At 40.9% G+C, this 19,434-nt stretch overlaps 2 protein-coding genes across 2 annotated transcripts in view; one reads left to right on the top strand and one right to left on the bottom strand.

The window, feature by feature from the left end:
- The window catches only part of etfbkmt (electron transfer flavoprotein subunit beta lysine methyltransferase), a 27,518-nt gene extending 18,039 nt beyond the window's left edge, over nt 1-9,479 (top strand). The window contains exon 3 of the mRNA XM_072552505.1: nt 9,094-9,479. Within this exon, the coding sequence (XP_072408606.1) occupies nt 9,094-9,479 (386 nt within the window). The remainder of the gene's footprint in view (nt 1-9,093) is intronic.
- On the bottom strand, nt 8,419-19,434 carry amn1 (antagonist of mitotic exit network 1 homolog (S. cerevisiae)). The gene is made up of 5 exons (XM_072552506.1): nt 19,271-19,434; nt 16,244-16,461; nt 11,767-11,823; nt 10,712-10,823; nt 8,419-9,980 (listed from the first exon to the last, which is right to left on the bottom strand). Exons 1-5 carry the CDS (start codon nt 19,416-19,418, stop codon nt 9,907-9,909), a joined length of 609 nt encoding a protein of 202 aa, XP_072408607.1. The 5' UTR covers nt 19,419-19,434; the 3' UTR covers nt 8,419-9,906.

The raw sequence follows: 19,434 nt of genomic DNA, 5'->3' as shown, positions 1-19,434 counted from the left end.
TCCTGCATTTAGTCCCTCACAAAGGTTTCACATAAGCTCAGCTCAGCCTTCACAAACAAAGTCGAATTTATTTTCTAAAGCAGTCTTTTGATTTACAAGTTAGCTTTTAGCAATTGTCGACCTTAGCTACCTCTCCCATTTCATGGAAGGTGGTGTTCTGGGGATGAATGTCACCACAGCTTCAAGACAAAGGGAGACATGGTGACATTTTAAGGTGATGTATGGACTGATTTTCAGAAAATAGCCATTTTTTTTGTGTGTGCCAATAGATGTTTTGTGGGTTTTTAACATCTTGTTTGATTCAGAATCTTGTACCATTCAGTGTCCTTTTCTGTTTATTTGTATTTTCTTGACCATTTCTTGCACCTCCATTTTGATATGTTTTGTTTTATGTCCTTTTGAATGCTTTTTCATTGTCTTTCAATTCCTTCTAACACCTTTCTCTCCACACAGTGCAAATTTTGCATAGCTTTCACTTCCTCTCAACTTCTTGAAAACACTGGTTGACTGGATATTTTACCTATGAACTCCCACTCTGTGATAAGAGCCAACAGTTTAGATTCCTGTTCTCCTCTTATCCCCACCCAGTCTTTGAATTGCTGAATCATAGAATCCCTACAATGTGGAAGCAGGCCATTTTGGCCCATCGGGTCCACACGCCCCCTCTGAAGAACATCCTGAATCCCTACCCTATCCCTGTGATCCTTACATTCCTATAGCTAATCCACCTAGCTTGCACACTAGAGGCAATTTAGCATGGCCAATCCACCTGACTGCACATCTTTACACTGTGGGAGGAGATAGAGCAAACTCCACACAGTTAAAAATCACACAAAACCAGGTTATAGTCCAACAGGTTTATTTGGAAGCACTAGCTTTCGGAGCACTGGTCCTGCATCAGGTGGTTGTGGAATGTAAGACCATAAGACACAGAATTTATAGCAACTGGAATGATATATTGAACGAACTTGGATTGTTATTCAGTCTTTCATCTTTTAGAATGGGTTGCAGGTTTTGGTTCATTAATATGTAAATCCCAGAACTTCTTTTCAGTCACCTTCTCGAGATAACTTGAGGTTTTATAACAAAAGGTGACATCTCAGCTCCGACAATGCATTAAAGGCGTGATTCTGTCTATCCCAGTCCTGAGTCAGACTGGTTCTATTTCCAAAGTGGAATTTACAAAACATTACATGTATTGACTGCCTACATTGACTGCCTGCAGATTGTGCATTTTTTGAGCAAACTAAAATGTATCTGCAAACACAATTCTGCAAATACAGATTCACCCCGTAGACTTATATGTGTGTGTGAGAGCATGAGACAGAGTGTGTGTTTGCGTGTGTGAAGTCTAGGTAAAGTGTGTGTGTGTGTGTGTGTGTGTGTGTGTGTGTGTGAGAGAGAGAGAAACACACAAAATGACATCAAACTGCACACAGACAGTTGCCTGAGACTGGAATTGAACCCGTCTCCCTGGTACTGTGAGGCATTAGTGCTAACCACTGAGCCAGCGTACCACCAATCTTATTACAGTCACTTGTTTCCATGCCCACAATAGATCTTGTCTCTTAGCATTTGTTGTGTTTTTTTTTCTCTCTTTTGATGTTGTTGAATCTGTTGTCCATTTCAAATAATTTGTTTTTAATTTCAGATTTCTTTTGGTTGCTGTACACTGCTCCCCTGTACAGTTGCATTGCAGTCAACGGGCATTTTTGTATTCCATTGCTGGCTCTTTGTTGATCTCTTTGCTTGACTTATACAAAACTTTACAGGTCATTTTGTTGTGTTCCACAAGGGAGCAGGCCAGCTGATCAATTTCGCGGGGTCAAAATCCAGAAACTCCCTCCTGATGGTATTGCAGGTGCGCCTACACCAATTAAGACTGCGACGACTCAAGATTACAGTTCACTGGCACCTTCTTCAAGGGCAGCTGGGGATGAGCAATAAAAGCTGGCTAGCTAGCAATGCCCACATCCCATGAGAGAATTTTTAAAAAACCTTGAAGTTGGTAACAGCCATTTATTTTTAAAACTTTGAACCCCTCCGCACCAAAGTCAATTTTCTTAAATGTATTGACTGTTTCCGTTCTTGATCCATTATATTGTATCATTTGGCTTCTGTGTGTGAAACTAGTTAACCCAGGTGGCACGGTGGCCCAGTGGTTAATACTGCTGCCTAACAACGCCAGAGAACTGGGTTTGATTCGATTCTCGGGTAACTGTGTGGAGTTTGCACATTCTCCCTGTGTCCATGTGGGTTTCCTCCCCACTGTCCAAAGGTGTGTAGGTTAGGTGGATTAGCCCTGGGAAATGCAGGGTTACAGGGTTGGTGTGGACGTGATAGGCCAAATGGCCTGATTCCACACTGTAGAGATTCTATGATCATCTTACTCATAGTTTTACTCATTGATCCAAATTTATTTTTTAAAATTCATTGTCAGGATGTGTACATCATTGGCCCAGCCAGTATTTATTGGCTACCCCTAATTCCCAGGGGGGAGTTGGGAATCAACTACATTGCTGTGTGTCTGGAGTCACGTTAGTAAACCAGATGGACATCCTCCCACCCCTGACAAATCGACAACAGTTTCATTGTCAACATTAGACTTTTAATCCCAGATTTTTATTGAATTCAAATTCCACCATCTGCCATGGAACAGAACATTACCTGGGTCACTGGATTAACAATCTCGTGAAAATACCACTTGGCCGCTGCCTGTCCTAAAATGAGCTACAATAAACTATATAGTATAGTGAGTATTTGTTAACACTGGGCTTGCACACTAGTGTATGGCACATGAAACAGATCAAAGTCTCTGTTTACAGAAACTTGACTTTCAAGGCGAAGGAATGTCCAAATTATAAAGGTGAGAAGTGGCTTTAATTAATCAGCGTGGCTGGGGGCAGGTTGTCAGTACCTGTTCAATGCCAACATCCATCAATGATTGGAGGCACAAATCAGGTCATGGATGAGATGTGCCAGCTGGCTCATCAAAATAAAGAGGCTGTGCCAATGGAAATCTGCCATCTCAATGTTCATCCCAGTGGCAGAAGTGAAGCCAACATTTCTCAAAAGCAATGGTTTAGGGTGACAGCAAATAAAAAATGCCACTCTTCGCTCAGGCATAAGAACCAATGAGATCCAGATTTAACAGGTAATGACCTTAAATTATGAACATTACAAAGTGTAATACCTAGAAGTGAGCATCGTGCTATCAATCATGAGGCAACATCTGTTTTGTTTTGTAACATTCGCATTGAAACAGGTAACCTAATTATGGCAGAACATTTTAACTTCTAATGATGGTTTAGCATATCAAGAGATCACCAATGCCCTTGAGAGAAGGAAACTGTCTTCCTTACCTGGTCTTGTCTAGATGTGACTCCAGACCCACAGCAATGTGAAATATCTGAGCAGGCCACTCAATTCAAGGGGCAATTAGGGATAGGCAATAAACACGATAAATGCAAAGTGATTAATTTTGGAAGGTCGCATTTGAATGCTGAATACAGGGTTAAAGACAGGATTCTTGGCAGTGTGGAGAAACAGCAGAATCTTGGGGGTCCACATACATTGATCCCTCAAAGTTGCCAGTCAAGTTGATAGGGTTGTTAAGAAGGTGTATGGTGTTTTGGCTTTCATTAACAGGGGGATTGAGTTTAAGAGCCGTGAGGTTTTGCTGCAGTTCCATAAAACCCTGGTTAGACCACACTTGGAATATTGCGTTCAGTTCTGGTCGCCTCATTATAGGAAGTAGATGCTTTAGAGAGGGTGCAGAGGAGATTTACCAGGATGCTGCCTGGATTGGAGACCTTGTCTTATGAAGTCAGGTTGAGTGAACTCGGGCTTTTCACACTGAAGAGAAAAAGGAAGAGAGGAGACTTGATAGAGGCGCACAAGGTAATGAGAGGTATAGATAGAGTAGAAAGCCAGAGACATTTCTCCAGTGCAGAAATGGCTATCACAAGGGGGCATAATTTTAACGTGATTGGAGGAAGGTATAGGGGAGATATCAGAGGTAGGTCCTTTACGCAGAGTGGTGGGTGCGTGGAACACACTGCCAGTGGTGGTAGTAGAGTCAGAGACATTAGGGACATTTCAGTGACTACTGGGTAAGCACATGGATGGCAGTAAATTGAGGGGTTCTCTTCCCGGTCTTGAAGGCATACCTATTGTTTTTGTTTGAGTTGACAGCAAAGAAGCAGTCCAGCCCAAAGAAATAAAAACCAACTTGCATTTTATACAACTTTCATCAGTCAAATACTTAACATGCGAGAAAAAGTACCATCTTTAAGTGTAGTTATGGCAGCAATGTAGGTAGGAAAAGTGAAGGTGCTCACGGAGCAAGCTCACACAAATAATATGGAGATTAATGATCAGATAATCTCTCCTCATGCTGTTATCAAAAGAGAAAACTGGGGAAACCACTCCCCCTACTCTTTTGTGCCATGGGATATTTTACATCATTTGAGGGATAGATGGTGAAATAACTCCACAGAGACCGGGATCCCATCCCCAAGTCACCCTTTATTTACACGGAGAGAATCCCTGACACTGACTGACCTCCCTCAGGGTCGGCTCTCAGAGTGGGCAGAACCTCTGTCACTCCTGTTTATTTTCTTTTTCTTATTATCAAAGCAAAGTCTACCTGAAACATGAGGGAGAGACAAAAAAGGAAAACTCTCCTTCTCAGTGGGAAACAATAACAGCAGTAATGAATACACTGACTGTATGGTCCAGGCAGTTCAGAGGTCAGTCCCCCTCCTTGACACAAAATGGAGTCCTTCACTCACTGCTCCAGCTCCCTCAGAGGCAGCTCTCAGAACGAGCAGAACCTCTGTCACTCCTGTTTATTTTCTTTTTCTTTTTTAGGCTGACCACATCAGGAGATCTTAAGGCAGGCTTTAGGACAGTTTTGTCCAAGAGATCATGAAGTAACTCCATAGGTGCCAGTAACCCATCACCAGGTAACCCTTTATTTGGAAATGCTGATTCAACTCCCTCAGAGGCAGCTCTCAGAGTGAGCAGAACCTCTGTCACTCCTGCTGATATCTGTCAGCCAGGGCTCCCTGATTGGACGAGGCTAACAGCCCCATATATTACATATTACCTCATATTACAAACGATCCACCTGGCTGACCTCATTACAATCACTACAGATGGGATCTCAGTGAGATTGAAAGCTCAAAAAGAGGCAGCTTGTAAACCCAGGCAATGAGAATGAATCAAGGAGTTGAGAATTGGATACAGCAACACCTTGGAATGTGAAACCTGGAGTGCTCCATCAACCCTACCTTTTCAGGTTCTCCTCAAAATTTCACCAGGCAGAATAGTAACTCGGACAATCCACTTTCAACGAGGTTGTGAACACGAATATCTTGATAGCATTATGCACAAGCTACCTGCAATGTTTTTCAATTTTAACATTAGGCTGATAGGCTTTGTATTAGACTTGTTGAGTATCAATCCTGTCAAAGATGTGTGTAATAACATGCCAGAGCAGTTTGGTTAGCAAGTAGGTTCAAAAAGGTAAAAACAATCATGTCGAGCTTTCCTCATTAGTCTTGGTGCAGAGGCTCTTATTAAGAAAACAATTAAATTGAAATATGAGTAGCTTATCATGAGACTGATTTCAACTTTTTGAATGGCAATTAGATGGATTAGCTGCCAATTTTAATGGAAGGAAGAATGACTCAGCAGCACATAGCATTCGATTACTCATTCTCCTCTGTTGGAATAAAAATCAGATGACTAAACATTGGATTAATCTTGGTATTTTAAAAGCACTGAATTATAGAGCTGCATTAAAATATTCCTTTGAGCAGGTGTTAATCTATTTTCACTTTAGTGTTATTTATGTAACTTTCTTCTCTTCAGCCCTTGATTTTTTTTTAAGTTTGCCATGAGTGAAAATATATTGTTTTCATTTAAAATCAGCCAGCATTTTTATGATTAACTTTAGGCAAAGCAGGACTCATGAAGTATTTTATTTTCCAAAGGTTAATTGAAATCTAGAACTCTTTCTCAAAGTAATATAAATGCATTTGAAGTGTTCAAAAGACGGAAGCTGATTGCTGTTGTTGTTCAGCAAGGAACAGAGAATATTGATAGATATACTACAGATTTCTGTTCTGAAAAACCTAGTGAAAAGGTACGTGCTTTTTATCTGAAAACCCTCAGTCTAAAATAGCACCCCAATCTCCACACAGCACTCTATCTTCCCCCTCACCCTAGGTAAAAACAATGACTGCAGATGCTGGAAACCAGATTCTGGATTAGAATTGCTGGAAAAGCACAGCAGTTCAGTAGGTATCTGAGGAGCAGTAAAATTGACGTTTCGGGCAAAAGCCCTTCATCAGGAATACAGCATTCCTGATGAAGGGCTTTTGCCCGAAACGTCGATTTTACTGCTCCTCGGATGCTGCCTGAACTGCTGTGCTTTTCCAGCAACACTAATCCAGATTCCCCCTCACCCTCCAAACCCTGACTCTCACAGTTCCCCCCTGTCAGAAATCTGGGGTCACGGAGTTTTTCCAAGTCTCAAACATAAGGTCACAGTGTGGAAAAGTTTGGGGAGCACTGCTGCAAGTTCCCCATCCTCAGTAAACATTTTTTTTAAATCCCCAAAGAACTGCGGATGCTGGAAATCGAAACAAAAACAGAAATTTCTTGAAAAGTTTGGGTTCTGTAAAGAAGGGTCACAAAGTTGATTCTGTTTTCTGTCCACAGATGCTGCCAAACCTGCTGAGTTTTTCGAGCAATTTCTGGTGTTGTTCCTCTTGCTCGGTAGCTGACCAAACCTACTTCAAGACTATTTCCTAAGTCCATTTTCCACCATCTATTCAGGAAATAGTCTAGATCTTGACAACGCAATGGTAACATTTCTGATCTCCTTTCATTTTACCAGAGATTTTGTATCTACTTTGTATAACTAGCAGCCCATCGGGAATGCTTTCCTCACTAGGTAATTTATCAAAAACTCTTAACACCTGAAAGCTCTCTAGGTCACCTCAACCTTGTCTGTTCAAAAAAATGTGCTAACCTTTCTCTAATTGAAGTCCCTCACTACAGAAACATTCTAGTAAAGATCCTGTCATTTTTTAAAAAACGCTTTTATGGCTTTCCTGGAATATGGGATCTAGAATTGTCTGCAACTATTCTCATCACTACATGCAATTTTGACAATTTTCCCATCACCTACAAGTTTGATAACTCTGTCCATGTTCTTGCTTGTCTTCTAAAAACTGCCAGGAATAATCGACTGAAAACCAATCCTTTGAAAAAGAGCCACTACAATCTACCTTCCAGTTCAAAAACCATCCATTGCTATTTGGCCACTGAGCTGCCACTTTCCCTATGACCCCATCTACTTGCTTTTTTGGAAAGCCTATGTGACACTTGTCAAATGCCTTCCAAAAACCATTAGATATTTCTACTTCACGATCAACTGTCTTAAAAGACCAAATTCCATCTTTGCTTGCAAAAGTAGAAGGTTTTAAAAGGAGAAACAATAAAACAAGGGTTCTACCCCAAGAGGTCCAACAAGGGGCAGGCGATGGTCTGGTGGTATTATTGCTGGATGGTTCATTCAAAAACCCAAGTAATGATCTGGGGACCTGGGCTCAAATCCTGCCATAGTAGCTAGTGAAATTTGAACTCAATAGAAATCTGGGATTAAAGCATTGTCAGAAATAGCTACCTAGTTCACTGTCTTCCTTGAGGGAAGCAAACTGCCATCTTTCTTGGTCTGGCCTACAGTTGACTCCAAATCCACAGCCATGTGGTTGACTCTTATGTGGCTCCTGGACATTGCGGGCAATAAGCGCTAGTCTAGCCAAAGACATCCACTTCCCATGGATGAATAAAAGCAAAGGTACATTCAAAGTATGTAAAGTCTTGATATCTGAGATAGTGAGGCTCATTTAGATTAGATTACTTACAGCGTGGAAACAGGCCCTTCGGCCGAACAAGTCCACACCGACCCTCCGAAGAGCAACCCACTCAGACCCATTCCCCTACATTTATCCCTTCACCTAACACTACAGGCCAATTCACCTGACCTGCACATCTTTGGACTGTGGGAGGAAACTGGAGCACCCAGAGGAAACCCACGCAGACACAGGGAGAATGTGCAAACTTCACTCAGACAGTTGCCTGAGGCAGGAATTGAACCCGGGTCTTTGGCGCTGTGAGGCAGCAGTGCTAACCACTCTGCCACTGTGCCGCCCACAAGTTTATAAGTCAAATAATGGTTAGGGGAACCTAAACTAGCTAAAATTAAAATGTTGATGATAGTGCTGGACAATTCAAATCCCGGATTGAGATTTGGCTTGGTGATTCAGAAGCTTATTGTTTTCTTTTTGTCTACCATGGAGGTCAGTCTGCTGAACATATTCACAAGAGGCAGTCAATGTCCAGTACTTTTAACAAAATATAAAATTTTATTAAGTAAATGAAAAACATACAACATTTAACTTAGTCTTATAGTAAATATCAAAAAGAAACATTCAACACAAATTACTCCAACAACACCAGACTCTTGAATCTTAGTGAACATTCATTCCTTACGCCACTCTTAAGGATTCTCGCTTAGTTGGTATGGCTGTAATTTGTTGCTGGAGCTTTGTTCATATCTTACAGTAAATTAAAAGCAAATTCATGAGTTTCCAGAAATTTCACTTCCAGCAGTTCTCTCACCAGTTTTTTTTAAACTCATCTAGCACTTTAGCTTCCATTCCTTAATGCCCATGTATGGAGATTAACTCTCTAATGTTCTGGATGTTTGATTTTGTTCCTAAGCAATGGCACAATTTTCTCCATTTGTTTTTCAATACATTGAACTGTTAACTTTGAGTTTTATTCCAAGGCTGCAAACCCTCTCAGAAGTGCATGTGCGAACAAATCCACAAGTTGCTGTCACACTCAAACTCGAAAAATGACACTAAAACTTTGTCTTTCCCCTTAATGTGCACAATATTAAAAACATAAAGCCACACAGCATTCCTCCACTTTAGAACCCAAGTGCTCAAATAGTGATAATTTTATAAATCTTTGTCATATTTGTTTAAATTGTTTTATTTTGCTGTCCTACAGTTGCAGCAGTGTCCATACAAATGAACTGTGAACTTAACAAAATACCACCACTACTTGTGGCAACAGAAAGTTTAGTTGGAAAGATGGAAGAAAAATGGGATGTGATTCTTTTAGGTGACATGTTTTATGATGAAGAACTCGCTGCCAGTCTTCACAATTGGTTAACAGAGTACAAGCAGCTTCACGGATCAGAGATTCTGATTGGGGATCCAGGAAGATCACAGTTCACACATTATGCTGCACAGAATTGCCTACAGAAGGTAATTGAGTATGAGCTTCCCGAGATTAGCAGACAGGAGAATTATGGACTGACATCCAGCAGTGTGTGGAGACTTTTGTCATCAGACATAGCTGGATACCAAAAACACAATACTCACTTAATTTAGTTGTATGTACGACAGACTTATTCAACCCACTTATATTTTTTTTAGAAACTGGAGTGGGATTTGAACTGCTTATTCTGGACTGTACTAAGTACATTGTTGTATCCTTCCTGACTCTTAAAAGCAAATCATTAATCAGTCAAACCGAGCAACTGTCACAAATTCATTTGTACCAACATTTATTTGTACGTCACAGCACAACATAATGGGAACAGTACTAATATATATTACCATGTGCTACACTGCACATATACAAAGATTCTGTACTTTCTCTGTAATTAGATTGAATTAAATTAAACATTTAATTGATAATTACTTGGTCACATAAATTTCACTGTTAAATGCTCACAGCAGTTGTTGCTATTGTATGAACATTACAGAACGTTGGTTGTTTAATTAACAAATATTAAATGGTAGCAACAAAGTTAATTCAGTAAACGGTCCACGTTACTTGTTTCATTTGATTAGGGCAAGCTAACTGTTGCAGGGCTTCTCTTGAACGATCTAGAAACAGAAATAAATTAGAACGGAGTTGAACAGAACATTTGCCAAAGTCTTGATCCTCTCCTGAAGTTTCTTTCTCTACTGAAAGCGCTAAATCTTGATGATTCAACAGGTGCCTTCAGTATCTCTCACAGGGAGACATTATTCATGTAAACCCACACGACAAGCATCAGCATGCTCAGTGATCTTGCGGGGCATTGCAGTTACACACAATTGCATAAAAATGCAGCCAGATTTCCACTTAATAACACATGGTGAACAACAATCAGACAGCCACCTGAGGTGCTCAGAATTGTCACCTCAGCATAGAACAGGGGCCAAGCCTGGAACCTTACATGCAGGACAAAGCATTTTTAAAAAAATTCACTGAAATGTGGGTATCACTGGCTTGGCCAGCATTTATTTCCCATCACTAATTGCCCAGATGGCAGTTTAAAAAGTCAACCCCATCGCTATGTGTCTGGTATCACACAAAGGACAGACAAAATAGTGACAGCAGATTTCTTTCCCTAAAGGACATTAGTGAACCAAATCACTTCAATAATTCTTAATACGGAATATTTTTTAACCAAATTTAAAAATCTGCCATGGCATAATTTGAACCCAAAACATAACCCAGGTCTCTGACTTAGTAGTCAAGTAAGAGTGCCACTAGGCCATTGCCCCCTATTTGCAACAGCAGTAAAACTAAAGGCATAGGTAAAGAGGATAGATCTTGCACACTGACTCACCTGTGATAAGTGGGCAGCCATGAAAAAGTAGTATGAAAACGTGGGGGCAGAAAATGAGCACACTTTCCACTGCTTCATCAGTTAGATTCACACAGCGATCCATATGGATCTCCTAAAGAAAGGGTGTCTGTATGTTAAAATACTTGGAAAAGGTGAAGTCCGATTTCAAAAGGAAATTAAAGTGCACTCACATAATAGCAAGTAATTTCCTCAGCAACGTCACATAAAGTCAATGACCTTGAGGCATAACAGTTATTGCCACACTGACAAGTGCAGCAGCTATTTTTAATTCAAAGCCAACAGGAAATGAAAAGATACACAGATTGTATGAATTCTCTTTTCGGGGGAATTGGTTGTGGGAGGAATGTTAGCTCAGGAAAAATTCCTGCTTTCTAAATAGCACCAAGAGTATGTGGTCCCTTTGAAGTATGCAAAAAGAGAAAAGACTGAAACAATGCCATAACTGAAATATTTAACTCTGGAAGAAGGGTAGGACAATGTGCTGGGAAGTTCTCATTTCTCCTGGTCTCACCCAAACTGGGCACTCTCATCAACCTTTCTCCCAACTTAGACTTCTCCCTCTCCTTTATGCTTCATCTCTAACTCTTCCTTTTCTTAACTGGTGTCTCTCCAACCCTGGGATGATTTCCACTGATGCCACTGACTCCCACAGCCTAGTTAACACTCGTACCTGCTTCCTGCAAGAGATCTGTCCCATTATCCCATTACTCTACCTCTATCAGCTCTGTTTCAATGATGTGAAACTCTATACCTGTGCTTCCCTGTATATTCTTTGTTCTCAACCTAAAGATTACTATCCGCTATGGGCGATGACCCTTGATGTCTCAGTTTCATTTCTTACACTTCTGCCCTCATTCCCTCTGTCTCAGAACTCAGCTTACACCCCAAACAGTTGGAACATAGGATTGTTATTGTACACATAGTCTTAACTAGTTCTTGGACCCGTAGATGTCAATTAGAAGAGAGAGAAAATCCAGAGATGGACAATATTCAAACAGGGATAGCAGCAAACGAATAGTTAATACAAAACTTACTTTTAAGTTATGGGAACACACTCCATTTACCAATCCAATTACGCCTGCATCTGAAACCTGACGAGTAAAAACAGCAAGACTCATCAAACAGGTGTCAACATTAAGCTACAAGAAACCAACTCCTACTAACAGTTTATTCAATGTCATGTTTGTTCAGGTGCACTATCTTTGATATACATTCCAATGTATTTCTCCACACGGTTTACCAGACAGGTCCTGTGGACTCTTACTCGCAATGTCCTATTGTGTTACGTAATCACTAGTGCTTTCTCCAACCTCAATTATAGTTCTCATGGGTATCTAGCATGAAAGGACATTGATTTGTTTTCCTCTTCTCTTCTGACTGTACAGAATTCTTCCTGGGTAAAATTCCAGAGGCAATAGTAGGCCTCCAGGACTATACATTAGTGTGCATTATTTGTGTGCAAGCTTTGTCATCTTTGAGAGTTGGCAGAATTTTTGATTTGACTGTGAGGGGGAGATACCAGAACAAAACGTGGTCGTGTTCTCAGATGAGGTCCATGCAGGCCATTTCAGAAGGAATCACTGGGCATGAATACTGCCTGACTTTATACTCCACAGACCAAAAAGCAGTGGTTAGCACTGCTGCCTCACAGCGCCAGAGACCTGGGTTCAATTCCCACCTCAGGCGACTGTCTGTGTGGAGTTTTCACGTTCTCCCCGTGTCTGCGTGGGTTTCCTCCGGGTGCTCCGGTTTCCTCCCACACTCCAAAGATGTGCAGGTCAGGTGAATTGGCCAATCTAAATTGCCCGTAGTGTTAGGTAAGGGGTAAATGTAGGGGTATGGGTGGGTTGCGCTTCGGCGGGGCGGTGTGGACTTGTTGGGCCGAAGGGCCTGTTTCCACTCTGTAAGTAATCTAATCTAATCTAATCTAATCTAAATGTTGCACCCATGACACACACACAACCTTGAGAAACAAAAAAAAACTGGAAATACTCATCAAGCCAGTCAGCATATGTGAAGATAGACAGTTCACAGTTCAGTTTCAGGTTGATGAGCTTGCACTGATAAAAACCATTGTTTCCCCTTTGCAACCCACTAAAGTGTTGTATGGATACAGATCTAGTGATAGGAGAAGTCCTGCAGCCAGCACCCAACATCCCGTTTCTCAAAAAAAAAATTGAAAGAACTGCGGGGACACTGGAAATCAGAAATGAAAACAGAAACTGCTGGAAAGATTCAGCAGGTCTGGCAGCATCTGTGGAGAGGAAGCAGAGTTACCATTTCAGGTCTAGTGACGCTTCTTCAGAACCTGTGGGGTAATGGGGAAGAAACAGGCAGGCTACCTGACAGCCCTTAAGGAGGCAATGTGAAGTAAAGCAGAATCTCCCTTATTCCTGTATGATGAACAATGCAATAAAATGGCAGTCCAAGAGCACTTAGTAGAAAGTCAGTTGGAAACAGAAAAGAGAAAAAAAAGCTCTGAAATTAGACTCAAAGTGCCACTGCAGTTTAGATACAGTGAAAACCTTAGTTAAATGTACCCCATGTCAGATTAGACAACCTTGCTAGGAACTAGGAATCAAAATCCGGGCACTCTACCCTGTATGCTTTGAGAGTAAAGATTTTTATTTCTTATAAGAGATCATCTTGTTGACATACTAGCTTGAGAGCAAGGAAAGTGCTAGGCTTTCGGGGATGCATCATTTTTTTTTGTTTCAACATTCTCTCTCTGCTCGGATGCCTTGATGCCACACGCCGGTCAAATGCGGCCTTGATTTCTAGGGCTGTTACTCTCACTTCACGGCTGGAATTCAGCTCTTTTGTTTATGTTTGAAGCAAGGCTGTAATGGGGTCAGGAGCGGAGTGACCCTGGCGAAATGTAAACGGAACTTCAGACAACAGGATGTTGCTGAGAGGTGCTGCTTGGGAACATGTTGACGACACCTTCCATCACTTTTTCATTTAGTTATAACATTAAACCCTGCAGGGCAAGAGAAACTGACCATAGAGATAGTCATCCAAAACAATGACCTTGTTACTGTTAATTTATGCTATGCATAAAAACATTATTTAGTACATAGGAATGACCTTTAGTGCAGCTCAGTTCCAATTTATCGACTAATTTTCTTCATCTTTAATTAAAGAAGAATCTATGCTTTTAGTCTTACAAGTAATTATGTTTCTTGTGGAATATTGATTTGTTAATGATGTTCTGGGAAGTGAACTTTATTTTTCATGTTACCAAATTAAATGGTTTCTGACTAACATAATTATCTAAAGCTTCTCAGAAGCCACACTAGGTTACTAGTAGTTGAGCTACAACAAATACAAAAGTCACTGAGTCTGTGCTGACTTAGCTCTTAGAACAAATGCCAGACCAGTGCTACAGGTGGTTTCCATATCTGAGTTTCAGTGTATCAACTGCCTAAATGCCTCCTACTGACTGCAATATAGGAACTATGGCTGAGTGTGCTGAAAATATTGGTTGAGTGTGGATTCAGACTTTGCTCTGGTTTCACCTCCTTCCACCCATACATGCCACCATCTAGAATCACACAAGAACATTGCTTACATAAGCAAAGTACTGGACGAACAGCTGGCACCCATGAGACTACATGAGGAAGAAGTCAGCAGCTTGTTGTACAATTTAAAATAGTGCAGTAGGTAAAGGAACGAGCTCTATAATTTACTATCAGACCACTGTCCCCTGCAGACTGGTGTATAATTGCATTGCAGAACAGATTATGCAAAGTCCATGTTCAATTCTCTTAAGACACTTAACTCCAGATGAGACAGAATCCTGTTAGCCCCAGGATTGAAAGCAGAGAGAATCTTGATTGTCATCCATGTATAAGAGGTGCCTTTATGGGCAGAATCAGGCAGAACTGTGACGTCCACACAGCCGAATTACCCAGCAGTATATGCTGTCCCAGATACCATCTATGATAGCAATTCCAACTGATGACCATTTAAATTGACTCACGCTTTCCCATCATTCTGATCTTCATTCCTTTTTTTTACATTAATTTTAATTTGTAGTTTTTACTTAACTTATTTATTCCTTCCATTAGTGTCTTCTGCCATGTTAGCCATTAGGATTTGGACATCTGTAAATCTCATTACATTCAATACATCTGTTACTTTGACACCTTTTTGCACTTTATCTTGAGCTTCTTGTAACACAGATTTCCCACAGATGTTAAAAAGCAATGGTTATGGAAGATACCAAATGCTATGCCAAATTACATCAGGTTCAGTTTCACCAAACACTGTACTGAAAGTAGCAGTATGTCTCACTTGGAGAGCTGCAATCATTCTTTTCGTCTTTCCTGTCAACTCTGATTGTCTTCAGCACTGTTAATAGCTTTGGTCAGTTCACCTGATCGGAAACATTTCTACAATGCATACAGCATGTCCTTTGGTAGTTTTTTGTAATTCTATGCTTCTTTTTACTTAACATGCTGCTACAGCCTCTCTTGTCCACAATCCTTTCTAAAGTCAAAATGATCAAAGCTGATGTAATGGCTTGCTTTGGCTTCCAATCTATTAGCTCGGATTTTTAACATTACCTTGGATACTTGTATAATCCAAGTTATGGTGCAATGCTCTTTGCATTTTGTAGTGTTTCATTTATTCTCCACTGTCCTCTTGAAAAGAACCTTTCCAACCATTCTCCTTTACACGGTGGACATCCCTTTACACGGTTCATCAGTTTTCATGTTGCCTTCTTTCCAAGTTCTTATTTCAACAGGGATTCCATTCTATTCTTCTGTTTTTTCCTACATTTAACTTTTTACTGGCTCAAGGTATTTCACACTCCAGAAGATCAGGTCTTACACCATCCTGGGAAATATTTTCATCTTTCTCTAGTTCCACTTCTGTTGGTTTGCCATTTATTCTAATTGAAGTACCTGGGAAGCATCCTGTCAGAAGATGGTTACTCCCATATGAATGCACTCTCCAAATATAAAGAATTTCTCAATTATAGCAATGAGTAGAGAATGTAAGGAGAGAATTATCCAGATTATAGTTTGGAAAATACAGGTGTTTGAGAAAAGCAGACATCCGAAGATTAACAAGCTGTGATTTGTGGATCTGGAAAAGGTGAGAGCAGGTTATTTGGAAAGTACACAAGTAAAAAAGGGGTTCTCAGGATGGTGGAAGGGGAAAGATCTTTAGTGAAGATCACCAAGAAAAACAAGGAAGGGACTACCTGAAAATTACAGGGATATGAAAAAGGCGGGGGGGTGCGGAAGGATGACGATGTTTGACGACTTGAAATTAAACATGACAGGCTGCTGTGAGAAACTGAAGAGGAAACTGGAAGACCATAAGATGTGGAGAAAAGAACAGAGGAGCTGCCATTAGGCCGACTTCATATTTTGGATCCGAAAGATGAAAATCAAAGCAGTAAAGGTAGAAAAACCTATAGAAGGAAGACTCACACAAAATTTTACGTTCATTTTATGCGAATAAGACAAATGCTGTAAAATAAAACTAAAAGCACTGTACCTTGGTAGCTGAAAAATCAACACTATACAAAAACTTGCAGTTCTTGCCCAGTGCATGTAAACTGGCATCTGTAACCCCCAAGCAGCCACTGATATTCACTACTTGGAGCAGTCTACATTGTTGTGCAAGGGCGACGATTCCTTCATCCGAAACATTCCGGCATCTTCGAAGACAGACTTCCGACAAGTAGGGACAAGATGAAGCAATCACCTTTAGTCCTGCAAAATGCCATAAAGTCAGAGGTTCAGATTTCAAAGTGGCACTATGTCAATACCTCAATGACAATTCATTTAGCATAAATGAACCAACTCTAATACTTTGTGAAAAGTCTAAGCACAACACCAAGTGTTTGTATACAGTCTGCATTATTATTCCTATGATGACATTATTTTTGTCTGGTTCTAACTTAGAAGGGAGTGGATGGGGAGAAAGCAGTATTCCAGACGAAGCAGAGCACTAGATGAAAAGAAATGAGTAAACAGTATAGGGTGTCAAGCCTACTCTGCTATTCATTACAATTCATCAAGACTGATCATTGGATTCAAGACAACTTTCCCATCTGGTCCCAATATTCCCTGACACTTTAATAATCTGTCTACAGAGGAACCTCGAATATCTCAATATCGATTATCCGAGTTTCGGATTATCTGAAGGAGATCTCAAGGTTCTGATAGAAACATTACATTAAGAGGTGTTACCAACACTGATCGCGTCTTTTGTTTACACTGATTAAAAGTGAACTCGGCTTACAGAAATGCTGCCGAGAACAGTCCTGGACATTGATGGGAGCCCAAGCACCCTCTCTCTTTCTCTCTATATTTTCCATGGAGTTCTAGACAGGGGTGTACTGAAAACCACCCCTTCCCCAGATAATCTCTCAAACATTGTCCTGTACAGGGCAAATGTGGAACTTGTCAAAAAGTTGTGTGTGTTTGTGTGTCTGTGTGGGTGCACGCGCACGGTGCTCATGCAATCAGCCCTACAAAGGCAGCAGCAGTCCAGCTGTCCTCTCCTTTCTGGGGGGCAGGGGTGCGTGAGGAGGGTGGGCAGGGGCTCATTTTGTGTGTGTGTGTGTGTGTGTGTGTGTGTGTGTGTGTTTGCGGGGCGGCGGGGGGGTGTTGGCAGGGTGGGGGTTATTGTGTTGTGTGCTGCTGCCTAGTCTCCTGATCGGGGACCAAACATAGCAAGTGCTCACCCTGTCAATCCCATTGAAGTGAAGCAGTGGCGGCGAGAGGCTACAGCACTGCTGCAGGTCCCTTACACACAACAGTGTGTCCACTCAGAAACAAACCCTGAGACAGAGAGAGGCAGCAAGGCAGGCAGAGCGAGGAAAAAGAAAACTTCAGAAAACTCTGAGCCCCAGAGGAGAGGCACTGAATCAGTTATCCAAATAATCAGTTATCCGAATAAATACTGCCCGCCCATCTCATTTGGGTAATCGAGGTTCCTCTGTAGTCCAATTTTAAAGATGTCAAATGATGGAGTATCTACAAACCTCTAAGAGTAAACAATTACAGGATTCACAACACAAATGTGAAATATCTCCTCAATTTAGTCCTAAATTTATTTTTCCTTTCCCTAATACTCAGTTCCAGGTTTTAGATTCTCCAATTATAGAAACTACCTCTGCCTGCTGAAGAATCTTCAATAAGATTTCCATGCTGTACATCTCTATGACTCTAAGATCACCCCTCACTCTTGTGAAATCCAAAGAACATTGTTCCAATTTATCAGTGTCTCATTTGATCTAATTTGGTTTTTCATTTATTGTCACATGTACCTAAGTACAGTGAAAAGCTTTGTTTGGGAACAGGCATAGGCAGATCAGAGTAAGTAAGGGTGAAATAAAAACTTGGATAGACTATACAGGTTACACCGCACAGGACATGTGCGAGACAAGATCAATATTAACAAGATCAGCACTATTCGAAGTTACAGAGTCACTTCATCAGTGTAATAACAGCAGCTGTTCTTGAACTTGCTGGTGTGTATTAAAGCTGCAGGGACCAATCTCGTGAACCTTCATCGTACTGCCTCTGATATATGATTCCTTAAGTATGGAGACCAAATCAGCGATTTGTACTCCAGATGGGTTCTCAACAAAGTCCCAAGCAATTGTAACCAGACTTTTCCTCTGTGCTCCAGACACTTTGCAGTACAGGCCAACATGCCATTGTCCTTCTTAATTGTATGCTGTACTTGCTTGCTAATGTCGTATTCCTTATACAATCTGAACCAAGTCTCTCTGAATATCGACATTTAAAAATTTCCCCAACTTTAGAAAGAAAGTATGTTGCTTTTCTGTTATAAACAAGTGAAAATATCACACTTTACATGTCATGCTACATCATACTCCATCTGCCATCTTGTTGCCCACCTACGTGTCCTACGAGTCTTTGTAGCATCACCATATCATTCTCACAACTTGCATTCACACCGAGCTTTGAATCTCAGCAAACTTTAATCCATTGTTCTGTCTTTGTCCACATCATTACCAGATTATAAATGACAGAGGCCCCAGTACGGATGCCCGGCCCACAGTTTGCCAACACTGAAACCATTCCATCTATGCCTACTCTCCATAAAAATCCTGTTTGATGGCACATAGGGGGAATCTGCAGCCCCTTGCCCGCCACAGTGTTGGCATGTTTTGATGTACAATTCTAGCCAACTTTGTCCAACTGAATAGGTAAGTGAGCTGGCAACCTAATCTGGGTCACAGAAATTGTTTTGACATGATCATGTCAGAGATCAAGTTGACCAGTTCTGGATGTCCTGCTTCATTTGCCAGACCAACTGATGATCTGTTCACAGACTACTGTAAAGAATGTATCATTAACTCGTCCATTGAAGGAGCTGTGTCCATCCCATTTCAGGCCTTGAGGATATGACTATTTTGTTTTTACTTACACCTCAAGGAAACAATCCAGTCTTCCCATGAGATAATGAATGACTGAAACGAGAGGAATTGCCCTGTTTTCCCCTCAACGGTTGTTGCATACAAAATGAACTCAATATTTAAAATACCTTCAGACGTTATAGACAGTTTGCAGTCACTGGAATTCAAGTTAATTTCTCTCAGTTGGGTGCAAATCTGAAGCATGATTAATCCATTATCTGTAATGTCACAGGCACTGAGATCCAGTTTCTGAAGTCCTGGGTGCAAAACCTGCATGTAAAGAACCTGCTGT

Source organism: Chiloscyllium punctatum, chromosome 32 (assembly GCF_047496795.1).
Source record: "Chiloscyllium punctatum isolate Juve2018m chromosome 32, sChiPun1.3, whole genome shotgun sequence".
NCBI lineage: Eukaryota > Metazoa > Chordata > Chondrichthyes > Orectolobiformes > Hemiscylliidae > Chiloscyllium > Chiloscyllium punctatum.
Note: the sequence above shows the minus strand (reverse complement) of the source record. Positions and strands in the feature narration are given on the sequence as shown.

Excerpts from the sequence above, each read along its gene's own strand:
- amn1 (XM_072552506.1), bottom strand. The coding sequence starts at position 19,418 with ATGCAGGTTTTGCACCCAGGACTTCAGAAACTGGATCTCAGTGCCTGT. Across the intron at positions 16,462-19,270 it reads ACTGTCTATAACGTCTGAAG|GACTAAAGGTGATTGCTTCA; the intron begins GTATTTTAAATA and ends GGCATTTTGCAG. Across the intron at positions 10,824-11,766 it reads TGTGTTCCCATAACTTAAAA|GAGATCCATATGGATCGCTG; the intron begins GTAAGTTTTGTA and ends CCCTTTCTTTAG.